The 13,090-nt window shown below is 36.9% G+C and overlaps 1 protein-coding gene across 1 annotated transcript in view; it reads right to left on the reverse strand.

The window, feature by feature from the left end:
* Positions 1–288: 288 nt before the first annotated feature.
* The window catches only part of WDR36 (WD repeat domain 36), a 32,453-nt gene continuing 19,651 nt past the window's right edge, over positions 289–13,090 (reverse strand). The window contains exons 17-23 of the mRNA XM_054653354.2: positions 11,828–11,935; positions 10,370–10,467; positions 9,095–9,237; positions 8,645–8,761; positions 8,334–8,415; positions 6,003–6,190; positions 289–4,616 (exon numbers count right to left, since the gene is read on the reverse strand). Coding sequence (XP_054509329.1) covers positions 4,467–4,616; positions 6,003–6,190; positions 8,334–8,415; positions 8,645–8,761; positions 9,095–9,237; positions 10,370–10,467; positions 11,828–11,935 — 886 coding nt within the window. The 3' untranslated portion in view covers positions 289–4,466. The remainder of the gene's footprint in view (positions 4,617–6,002; positions 6,191–8,333; positions 8,416–8,644; positions 8,762–9,094; positions 9,238–10,369; positions 10,468–11,827; positions 11,936–13,090) is intronic.

Raw genomic sequence — 13,090 nt, forward strand, 5'->3', positions numbered from 1 at the left:
AGCTTTGTGATGTGCAACAAGCATCAGAGAGCTCATTTAATCCTTCTGGGTAACACAGAATCATACAGTAGAAGACGTAACAGCCAGGGTAGAAAAATCTTGGTTATTTTATCTTTCATTTTGCTTTCCTCAATTCACCACTGCTTCATAAAAAGAAAAGCACAGGGGTTAAGGACATATAATGACAGCATTTTGGTCTCCTCTAATGTATATTGTAAACACATCAAAAAGTAAAGGATGCCAGTCCTTGCACTGGCATCAAATAAGACACTGATTGGATTCGTCATCTCTAAAAAGGTAAATTACTTTTATTAAGAGATAATTTTTCATAAAACAAATAGCTCTTAAGATACAGATGGTGATGTGCTGGGAAGATTAACATATGATACTCAGGAAACATCAGACAACAGGCTGATGAAACAACAGACAACACAGTAAACTACTTACATAATAGTGATCCTTGAACAATGCTAAACTCCTTCACAAGAGTTTAAAACAGAGCACATTAACAGAGTTCAAATATGCCAACAAACATCCTGCCTTTTCTAATTCACAGAATGCAAATAAGTATCTTCCAGTGTCCTTACTCTAGGACTTGCAGTTATGACAACTTGCACAGATAGATCTTTCTTATATTTTTCTTGAAGAAGTAAGAGGTAAATTTGAAATGTACAAAATGTTGGAGCGCTTCAAGTCAGAGGTATAGGTTGGCTACTGAACCACATAGCCAAATGTAAACATTGGTATCCTTCTACTGTCTCTTCATGTTTGCATGCCTCATAATACCTCTACTTTTACTTGACTGAAAAAGGAAAACAAAGACTACTAAAATTGAAGGCTTCTTATGGTTCAGAGAAGAGCAACATTCACTGTGCAGCATCTGAATCCACCCAGTAGCAAATTCAGGCAGCAAGGTCCAGCTACCAGTCTCAAAACAACCAGGAATACCAAATGTGTCTGGAAAAAATAACAGTCAAAAGGAAATAGTGGAAGTACAGAGAACCTAACTTGACAGGACTGCTATGTGCAGGAGTTGCTAAGAGCAGCAGCTGCACTCAGGAACCAAGAGCTGAAAAAATCATGGTGAAAAGGGAAGCACAGGAAGAGAGGTGGGGACAGGCTTGAGAGGAAGCTGGAAGGAGTGCTGTGTCACACACATAACACAGAGAATTTTAACAGCAAGCTGCTACTCAGAGCTAGTTAAGATGGCCTTGGCATTGTGTAAGAATGGTAAAATCCACAGTAGCTGCCCTGCTTGGAAGAGAACCTAGAGTTAACATGAATATCTTCATCTATCTAGCATTTCTCCACATCCCATTGCATATGCCATTACAAAAGCACCATGCTAGTGTGAGTTCTTATGGGCAACAAAGCCCAAATTATTAAATTCAGTTTCCATGCATATTACCACTTGTAATCAACAATTTTTCACTAATATCACAAAATACTGTCCTTTATGCCTCAGGCAAAGGAATAATACAGGAAATAGCAGGTGAAATATCTACTTTCATCCACTAACAGGAGGAAATTACTTTTTATTTCTGAAGAAGTTTTTTATTAACAGCAAGTTATCATTTTGATGTGGAGTAAAAAGGACAAAATAAAAGACCAAGAACATGAAGCAATCAGAACTACTGGTGGAAGACTCTACAGCTCTAATAATAGTAAAACATCCCTGAAATAGCAGTGATGAGTAGACATGTTGAGAAAAAGACAAGAATAAAGAAGATAACACTCACATCTACATACTATATTCTGAAGGAAGTTATTGAAGTGTTCCAGGTGGACTTCAAATAAGTATGTGTAGAAGAAACTGCATTAAACACATTTAATGAGGTCATACAGGACTGCAAACATCATGTCAACTGTGTTATACATACATAGCTCACAAAAATTATCCTGATGTTTCTGTTTTAATAATATAGCCTGTTTGGCAGAGTTTTTTCTTATGACTACATCAAGCAGACCATGAAAATGGAAGAGCAAAAAAAACCCACTACTCTACAATCCTAACAGGTTTTGTAGACAAATCTTGTAAATACAGATTTAAACATCTGTGCCCAGAAAGGGCTCTTGGATGTCAGTGAAAAAGCAGACATGCACTTAGCAAAATAAAGTATGTCCTTCATGAGCAGAAGCCCTTTCACCACTGCTCTGAGGCAGTCTGGGAAGCATGAAGACTAGAGCAAGGAGAGGCATACAATGTTAGAAGATAGCAGGTCTGGAGTATATAAACAGAAATACATTATTGCCGTTAATTAAATTGTAGGCCCCATTACTAGAGGATGTTGTGAAGGATAAATGAGTTCTAAGAGATTAGATGAACTCACAGAGAACAAAAGGTCTGTCACAGAACATTAAACACAACTGTAAGGCTACAGCTGGGTCACAGAGATCTAATTGCTGTCTGCTGAAAGGTGCTGTGATATGCTTGAGAAACCATCACTTTATACACAACCAGCCTGCTATACTACAAATCTTCCTTCCTCCAGCTGAAGACAGAACAGTGGGCTTGACAGATCTTTCCTCTGATCCAACAAGAAAGTTCTTCATCCATGTTTCCTTCTTCCACAGAGGCAGGTCTGCAAATACTGTCCTATCAACCTTTGAACATTGTGTCTTTATTCAGAAAATTATTGTCTAAGATCTTCTAAAGGAGTTACACTAACACCTGCAAGCTGAGATGTTCATTACACTGACATTTAAGGTACTTTGGACAACTTCAGATCAATCCAATAAATTGGGAGCCAAGAACCATACCACCAGAAACTAATAATTCTGTGCTACAAAGGATTTTCTAAAATCTCAGTAGCAAACCTTGTAGAAACCTCGTGTGTACATGACAGCTTTAGACTCAAGGACAGTAGGTTCAAATTGGACATGAACAGGAAATTTTCCCCTGTGACAATGGTGAGACACCGTGACCAAGAGAAGCTGTGGATGCCCCATCCCTGGAAGTGTGCAGTCAGGCTGGAAGGGGCCCTGAGCAACCTGATCTAGTGAAAGGTGTTCCTGCCCATGGCAGGGGGCTGGAAGTGGATGATCTTTAAGGTCCCTTTCAAGCCAAGCCCTTCTATTGTTTTATGACTCTATGTTTGCAGATAATTTGTTCCAGTACACATGACTAAAAGGGGTTTAATGTGATGGCATAAAAAAAAAAAACAACAAACAGCTATACAGTACACAACTGACCCACACTATTGCTTCAGTCTTCTATCAAATGCAATGAACCACCTTTCAAGTTTACTCATTGAAATTGCATATATTTGTATTAGTTACTCTGTTGGTCTGTGTACATAGATTGAGCATGTGAAGTACAGCAAAGGCCTTGTTCAGGAGATTCTTCTGCTGGGAGGAAGTACTCTCAAGCAGCCAATTTCAAGTTAATTTCACTCATGAGGTCCCAAACAATGCCCAAATGTTATGGTTTGAAACCTAAATATCAATTTGTAAAAAAACCCATCTGATTTAATTAAAAATTTCTCAAAACAATTTTTTTTCTAGTAATCTTTTCTCCTTTTCCTTAAGAAAAGAAATTATTTTCATATGAAACTGGACCTTCCAAAGATCTGGTTTTGTTTGTTTAGTTTGGTGCTTGGGTTTTTAGGGTTCTTTTGAAGTTCTATCATTGCTAGTACAGCTGGAAATCTTTGCCTTCAGAAATAAACGTCTGCAAAAGTGAGAAGACAACTGATTTTTACAACCATTCTAAGAAAAGTGCTCTAATTGCAGAGGAACATAATTTTTAGATTAATTTGCTTTAAATTATTGTTTATAAAGTGTTAACAATTCAGATTTTTTATTTTATGTTTGCATCAACAATGACTTTATTAAGAAAAATATAGTTTTTGGCCTCCTGCACAGAAGCTACATTCCCACTTCTTTTTTTTCCTGCAAATCATTTCTTCATGGTGAACTACGTTTTATGTAGCCATAGAATCAGAGAATCATTGAATGGCTTGGGTTGGAAGGAACTTTAAAGATCATCTGCTTTCAAACCCCTGCCATGAGCAGGGGCACCTTCCACAAGGCCAGGCTGCTCAGGGCCTTGAATCCAAATGTCTGTCCACTGGCAGCACAGACCAACAAAACAAATATTTTAGCTGCACATAGCAATTTTTTCTCTAACTGAAGTGAACAAAAATAGGCAGTTGTGCTTTTTCTAAAATACTCTGCCATATGTAGATGTATAAAATACAGCACCGGAAGAAGCATTGGAACAGGATGGTGGAATCACCATCCCTGGAAGTATTCAAAAAATGAGCAGTCTGGCACTTAGTGATATGGCTTAGTGAACAGGGTGGTATCCAGCAGAACATTAGACCTGATGGTCTTGGAGGTCTTTTCCAACCTTAATGATTCTACAATTCCAAGACCCAGCATGACTTTCGGAATCCAGTATTTTTTGGTATAAATTGTACTATTCCTCTGAGGGAAGTCTTATGCAGATAAAACCCTGAAGTATTTTACAGCAAAGCACTTTTCATGTATGTTAAAACACACAGACTCTGATTGAAGAGAGCCCGTAAGTGAACCCAAGTTTCCTCAAGTTGCATTGACAATTTGGATATTTCTTCCAAGAGTTTTGGCTCCGATGAGAGAATCTTAAGATGTAACTGAAAATAAAAACAAGCAGTTAGTGAAACAAATACAGATTAAAAAATTAAAAGACTGTTTTCCCCATCCAATTCCAATACTTCGCTTTCAGGAAATGTCCCAAATAGGGAAAGGACTCTTCTATTTCAATAATTTCCTCTATTCAAAATACTGCTCCCCTTTTGCTAGTCTTTACAAGCCATTTTTCATGTTCTAGATGGGATAAAGCAGCAAAGTGTCTTAAATATGCTATATTTTTACTAAATCCTCTTCTGGCAAGGCTGCTGAATCTATTCTCATCACATGCTTCCCTAGAGGGTAACTTTCTCCACTTTCTGACCTGCATCACAAATTTCTCTTTAATCTAGAAAGGCAAGACAGATGTACTAAGGTCAATCAGGATTATTATTTTAATTATCCATGTTGCACACATCAAGAAGAATGATGCCAGCACACACTATAGTGATAGAGATGGATGAGGTCTCCTTATCTGACAAACAGCAACCTTGTTAAAAATAAGAGAAACCTTCTGAACTTGCAGTAATTATCACCACTTAATGGATGGAATATTTATTTTCCAGGCTACAATTTAAATATCTAGGAGCCTTGATAGAGCTTTAATCTGAAAGATAGTTGGTTCAGTCTGGATAATAGACAAAATTCTTTACTGTGAATGTGGTGAGGCACTGGAACCCATTACCCAGAGAAGCTGTGGATGCCCTGATATTACATGTGTCTGAATGTCTATAACAATGTTTTCCAAGTAAGCTGTTATTAAGTGCTTTCACATTATTTCATAAATCAGAGTATCTAAAACACTTGTGCATCAGAAGGGTTTCAATCTTCTGCAGAACTACTTTGTCTCTAAGAGTAACTGTTACTGTGCTTCAGTAGAGTAACTTTAACTTACACACGCCCTGGGATAATTTCATTAGCTCTGTGATACTCAACAGATAACACAAGAAAGGCAGCCCACTGACATGGAAAGTAGGTCAGGCTTACAAAGTCTAGTGATAAATCCAACAAAATGTCTGATTTATTTCCCAACCATTGTGTATTAAATTCTTTGCTTATTTAAGACATAACATACCTTAGCTTAACAATCAACAACCACTAAGAATTTAGGAATGTTACAAAAAAAAACCCAACAAAACAAAACAATTCTAAGTAAGGAATACAAGACAAAACCTGTCTGGCAGGGCCCTCTTCACAACATCTTTTGTTTTCCAAGTTTTTCTGGATTGTCACCAAATGAGTTGCCACATCATCCAATACATTCAGTTAGACATTTTAAAACCATTCTCAACCAAAATTACTTCAGATAATTCGAACAGACAATTTATACCTTTTTAGTATAACCATTATTTTTAATAGGACTAACATAAATTTAGTAACAAATATTTTACCTTTAAAAATAGTGCCAGGTATGCCTGAGCGAGTTCGAAGTTGTGCTTCTTGTTCAGCATCATCCCAATCATTCTCAGAAAGCTCAGCATCACCTCCATTGAGCCCCCACCTTCAGGGGCCAAACCCCGCAGCTCCACCTCAATATTGGATGGTCCCAAGCTTTTCAGTAAGTCAAGGGGAGCTTTATCTGTGATAGAACATTGGAGGACACATTATTAGTAACGTCTGCAAAACAGAATCTCACAGATCCTTCACAAGACAGGCTTATTCTAAAATTCTTAAGCAGTGACTCTGAATTTCAAGTTTTTACTGTTTCCTTACTTTTTTGTTTTCAACAAAATGTCTCCCTATCTTTAATTTACTGTCCCAACATATACTAAAAGTACAGATGCACTTCATTTGTAATTAAAAAAATCTTTGTTTCAATTTTTCCCCTCTTCTGTCTTCTAAGTTAAACAAAATTTCTAATTAACCACATAATTGTCATTTAACATCTCTTGGCAGAAACAATGTACATACTTGATATTTTGAGCTGTTAACTGTGAATATACTCTGAAAGATGGAGAACACTACTTTCACTAGGCAATATTTACTCTACCTGACAATAAGCAAAACTAGAGACCTTCAGCTACATCTAACAAAAATATTACTTTTGTTAAGTGAATGCCTGGATGGTATTACAGGAAAATCTTTTTCACAGCAGAAATACATGCAATTTACAAACTTTCTTCCTCTTCATAATTGCTCCTTCTCAGGACTTCTACCGTCCTGCCTGATGACCTATGAGGATTCCATTTATTCGCTTTAAAAAGGAAGCAGCAAAAATATGTTTGGTTGCAAAAATGCAACTGATAGTTATAGCATTTTTAAAATGTATGTGGTTAATATTTCTTTTGCTAAGAAGTTGCTAAGAAGACCAACTTCATGATAACTACTGGCATTAGGCATTGGTTAATATTCCTCAGGTGGTATAAATCAATATTTGATTCCTAAAAAAAAATCATTAGCTAGTTTTGAATATAACTGATTTTAACAGTACTAAACAGATGCATTAAATAGCTTTTTTTATGACATTAAACAAACAAAGCATGGAACATGTTGTGAGGTTGATACACGTACAACATGGAAAAGGCTGCAGCTCAATCTGTGCAGCTCAATCTTCACACCTGACCCGAGGTGTGAAGCCCTGTTTCTACCCCAGGGTAGAAACCAGGATGGTTTCAAGCAGGATTTTTTTATTTGCATGGTCCAGTCATGTTTAGAAGAGATGGCTGTAATCCAGCCAGCAAAGAGCCATGCTCCCCATCGGCAGCCAGGATCACCAGGTTCTCTGGATTGTGGCTGTGGCACAGACCCTGGGCCTTACAGCAGGGCTGGCCTGAGGCAGGTCCACGTGTCCAAGCGTATCAAAGTGCACTTGCTCGCTGGTAGAGCCAGCTCCACAAGGTTTTTAAACATTCACCTCTTCTGAGTGGCTCTGAGGCACTTCAATAGAACACTGTCGATCAAAATACTACAAGTGAGGCAGAACACACCTTGTCTGTGACAGATAATGAAGTTCTGCACACAAAATGTTTTAAGTTGCTTGAGTAAGCTGGTCATCTCAAGAGAGTTTAAGCAGGGGTAGAAGAATTCCCCACAGAACTGCTTGTGGACAAACTACTGTCCATTTACATTTCCAAGTCGGCTATATTATTTTTAAAAATCTGAGTTTCAATGATTCTGTAGCATCACAAGATAAACATAAAAAACAGCTGGTGCATTCCACTGGTAGTTTAAGTGATTAAATTTCAAAATAAACTGAATGTTCAAAGAAATCCAACACCTTATTTTTGTATAATTTATTTCTTCTAAAGCTTTAAATTATAGGGCAATGAATTAACACTGTAAGTTCACTGCCTGGTGAAGTAACCCTTGAAAGGAAGAACTTGTTAGGCACACTATGCTTTTCATTTTTCAGTGAATCACCAGACTATTCCTTTCAAATAGGTCTACTTCAAATCAATTCCTTCCTTCTTCCCTTCCTTTTCCCAGAAATAATGCATAGCACCTTTTCTGGGTGATATCATCAGTTTTCAAAAAAGGTTAATGAAAAAGGAACCCAGTCTTCTTTCTCCGTAAGGGTTTTAGCCAGAATTGGGTTCCATGCTGCAGACAGGCTGCAGTACCAATGGATTTTTGTTCTAGTGTGGCTATCTGTGTATTAGGTATTATACTGTAGTATGAGTATTTTTTTTCTCACATCTGTTACAATTCTGACATTAGAAATCACATACGTATCAAAATTAAAGCAGCATCAACATTTTTAATGAAATATTTCATTAACTTACATTGATTGGTGCTCAGGGCTTCTTCAAGATGAATGCAGAAATCAGATTTCTGTGCCAGTATCCCAAGGTTTACCACCTTTGACTAGACCACAAAAGCACAGCAGTGTGTCCATGAATATGCAAACACATTTTTACAATTCAATCACATTATTTTTCTACTGAAAGAGTAAGACTTTGAGAAATAAAGCAATAGTACAGTGAGTTAAAACAGGTTCTTTAAAGTCTAGTGATTTAACCCAACATTAAAAAGCACTCGCGATTTCTTATAAAATACACTATATAAATACAATTACATTGATTCTTGTTTTTACCTGTATATCATTTTCCTCCTCTGGTGCAATATATCGGGGTATAAGACCAGGAAGTGTTGGGATGAAGAAAGGTGCTGACTTTGGAACTTTTGGTGGCTCTCTTGGTTTATTTTTTTTCTGTTAATTAGATATTTGAATTAAAATCATTACCATCATAGTAAGAGCATGTGGGAATATTTTGTTTGTAAATACCTTCCTTTTTAAAATACTGTGAAAACTATGAAGACTAACTGAAAAGTATATATACAAGTAAAATCCTTTACCACTAATTATGAAGCTACTAATTAGCAGAAAAACAACCCCTGTCCCAAATCCCAGGAACTGAAAAGCACCACATAGACTTCTAATGCAAAATCTTGAATAACACTTGAAAAGCAGGATCAAGTTTCATGCATTTCATAGAAATAGGGCAAATGTATGGATGTATGCTGTTTTTTGCAGTTTCAGTACCTTGATAATATCAAGGTTGAGGAGATTTTTCCACCTAGATTCCGGTAACAAGGAAAGGGTCACCAGCTGCTCTCCCAGTTGCTCAGGTGAGACATATTCTATCATTTCATCACATAGGTCTTCATCTCCTGACACATCCGCATCTTGCAGAAACAGATATCCTTTATGAACATTCATACTCCACGTTCATTTCGTAAAAAGTCAAGCCCAACACTTTTACTTTTTTTGCAATTTTTGAATAAAAAATGCATAATAGTTATAGACATAGGTGCTAACATAACATTGAGCTAAAAAGCTACAGAAACAATCTGTATTAGCCTTATGAAATATTAAATAATTTTAAATATTATAGCTAAGATGTAGAATTTAATAAACAAATTTTTAATGACTGATAAGATATGTCCACTTTGATTAAAGTTATATAAATGCAGTTTACAGATTTATTAAAGAAAACAAAATTTTGACAGTAATCTGTTGCTCTTTCTGAATAAATATATACACAGTAATTTTAATTCTACATAATAAAGCTGTGAAATCCTTGCATTTAGATCCTTGCACCAAATTCACTACCTCATCACAACCTCTTCATAGGTATGACTGGAGTGGCACATAAAAATGAAGAAAATCTCAACATTAAAGCACAATGTCCCACAAGGTAAGTTATAATATCGGTCACTCAATTTTCTCTTTTCTCTGTGTGATCTTGACCAAACAGGTCTGTGTTCCTTTCTTTTTGTAAAATATTACTTGGCTAAAACAATGAATCTAATAGACAAGCCTGAAACAACAAAGGAATGTAACCCATTAAGAGCCCTTAGCATCCAAGCAGGAACTTTACACTTGCTGAAGACACAAAGTGGATTAAAGCTTTCAGTTGGAATCAGGACAAAAATATTCAAAGTTCTGGGATGAATTCCTGTCTCCCCAGTTTAAGTATGTAGAGCAAGTATGTGCTTGCTATAGCAGCCATCACCATGAGGCATGCTCTAGTGGCCAACAACTAGGTGTGCTTCCCCTCCAGATGGAGATGCAAATGCAGGCACTCCAAACATGGGCAGACAAGATCTCCATCTAGAGGACTTCTGACGCACAATCACTTCTATTAATTTAGCAAAAAATTCCACTTAGGCCTTTCTTTGACTGGACACAGGCACATGCCAGGTCAGCTGAACCCCATCCTCTTGCCAACAAGATATCCACAATGAATCTGTGGCATACTAGAAGGGGGAGCAAACTGCAAGGGAAAAACAGAACATTCTTTCGTCTGAGGGTTACCTTGCATGGGGCAGTTGCTGGGGAGGGTCACCAAAGATGGTTCATAATCTGCAGGAAGGGGCCGTAATGACACAAGTGAATACAGAGAACGGTTTGACCTGAAAAAATAAGTCAGGCATTTTAAAAGCCATCTCCAGATGAATGGGAACAAGTACTTCAGACATAATTTATACTGCAGTCTAATACTGCTGCAGCATGGCAATTCAGCAGGCTCTATTCAAGATTAGCTCTCCTCATCAACCAGATAAGCAGGAAATTAAGTATGGCAATAGACTCACCTGAACATCTGAAATATAAATGTTATGTTCAAGTATTATTGCTAAGAACATAATAATAGGCTGCAGAACTTCAATGTTCTTATTGAAGTGAGGGGCCCAGAGCTAAACACAGAATTTGAAGTGTGACCTCACCAGTGCCCAGGAGAGGGGCAATAATTGCCCTGGTCCTGATGGCCAAAAAGAATATTTAGCTGTCCCAGTGTTCCACCACCCTCACAATCAAGCATTTCTTTACAATGTGTAATCTAAATCTACCTTCCTCAGTTTGAAGCCATTCCCCCTTTTCCTGTCACTCTAGACCTTTGTCGAAAGCCCCTCCCCAGCTCTCCTGGAGCCCCCTTAGGCACTGGAAGGGGCTCTGAGGTCTCCCAGAGCCTTCTCCAGGCTGAACACATTATGCAAATGTAAATTATTCATCCTGCTTTCACAGGATTTTAGGGTAATACTCTTAGCAAATTTTCTTCAGGTTTGAAACATGCACACAAATAATTCTGGCAAATTGCTTCTTTTGTCAATATAAACTAGGGCTAGGTAAAAACATCTGCTGTTATTCACAAGGAAGCACTTAACAATAGGAAGGCCTAACAACTGAACACTCACACAAAACTACAGCCAACATATATAACCTGAAATAATCTGTCAGCTAAATGGAAAAAAAGACCCAAGCCATTTTAACAGTGGGTCACTTCAGTACTGGACCTGAACAGTCATTTGCTTTAAAGCTGTATCTGGAGGAAACTGAACAAAACCACATTTTACTTCTGTGCTCATTTATCACTAATAAAGAAAAATAATCACAACTTTCATATACTGCCCAGAAGTCTCAGACAGCAGGACAAGAAGAGCACTTCAGAAAGAAGCACTATTTGAACAAAGACATTTCAAAGCAGTGGAGGAAATGGAGTCTAGGAAAACTTTACAAATGGCATAACAGGAACCCTTAAGAGTAAGAAACATTTAGAAAAAAGAGATAGTTTAAACTATCTGAATAAGTAATTTAACTGTGGAAATTTCATGACTTAGGAATCAGAGCAATACAGAACATCTGTCCTAATCAGAACCATAGAACACAAAACACTGGAGATGATACTTCACAGGGTAATTCTCTATTTTCAATAAAGGTGATTAAAAGAACTCTGTCCCATCCTAAATTCTAAGTAGAAACAGATTACATACTCACCACAAATAAATTCCAAGATCATCCACATGTGCTGAAGCCAGAAAATCTCCCGTAGGGGACATAGTAAGGCTCACAGCTGCAGAGTCTACCAAAAAACAATCTATGAGACTATGGAGAAAAAAAAAAACCAACAGAGAAATTATCAGCAAGATAAACTTGTTTATCTGCACACAAATCCAAATATATTATATAAACAAAGCAAGTGAACAGCACTGTGCAACAAAGTCTCTACAAAATGCTCTAAAGTCAGATAAAGCTGGCGCCTCCTTAGACATCTACACATGGAGAATATGTGATGAAGCAGTCAACTCCTTATGCCTAACACAAAACTTTTGCTGGCCATAAATTCTGAATTTCCATTTAGCCACAATTGCTCAGACTGACAATTCCTGCTCTCAGCACACTCCATGTACACCTGGTTAATACTAGCACATGTTTCTAAAATAAAATATGAACTGCACAATGTGAAGTTTGATTATCTGCATCAGTTTTGGCATTACTATATCTTCAGCCTGATAAACCATTTCTTAATCATTTATTTCATGATTGCGGAAAATTGAAAAAATACCATGTGAAAACAAAAGTTAAAATACAACTATAATAACATTATAGTAACATGTTATTGTGCAACTATTTTAACAATGAGACATTTAAGTTCTGGATGAGGCACTCTCTAGCAGACTTCCACTCAAGCCCAGGTTGACAGCACTGCTTGTCTCTTGCTGAAATAGAAATTTAAGTTACTTTAAATTTTAAGTTAAAGTTTAAATTAAGATTTAATTTGACAACCAGTTCACCAAGAGAAACAAAAAGAATAAACGAAGAGTGTGAGTACTTTGTTCTTGTTTACAGCTCAACAGCCCTGTTCTGTTCACTAACCATAGAAAAAATATTGATGTAACACAGAACTTTAAAACGTAAAATCTTGTGGGCATGTATTTTCTTAGCTACTGAGCACTCCTGTGATGGCTTGAGAGAGCATGTCAAAAGGAAAAGCCTTTTTCCCCTTGGAGTGTTTTATTCCCTATGCATTTTCTTAGATGCTGCAAGTCTCAGGTAAGAGAAAAATCATTCATCACTTTCAATATAAAATATATAAATACTAAACCCATAAATCCCAAACTTTTATCAGATACATTCTGTACACAGTGCACAATGGCAAGAAAAAATTTATCCTAGATACTTTCTCTTAGTTTCAAATCCATCTTTTTATGATAATCCTTGCCTGTAACTGAGAAATTCTGTTCTGTAAATCAACCACAA

The sequence above is a fragment of the Agelaius phoeniceus genome, chromosome Z (assembly GCF_051311805.1).
Source record: "Agelaius phoeniceus isolate bAgePho1 chromosome Z, bAgePho1.hap1, whole genome shotgun sequence".
Classification (NCBI taxonomy): Eukaryota; Metazoa; Chordata; class Aves; order Passeriformes; family Icteridae; genus Agelaius; species Agelaius phoeniceus.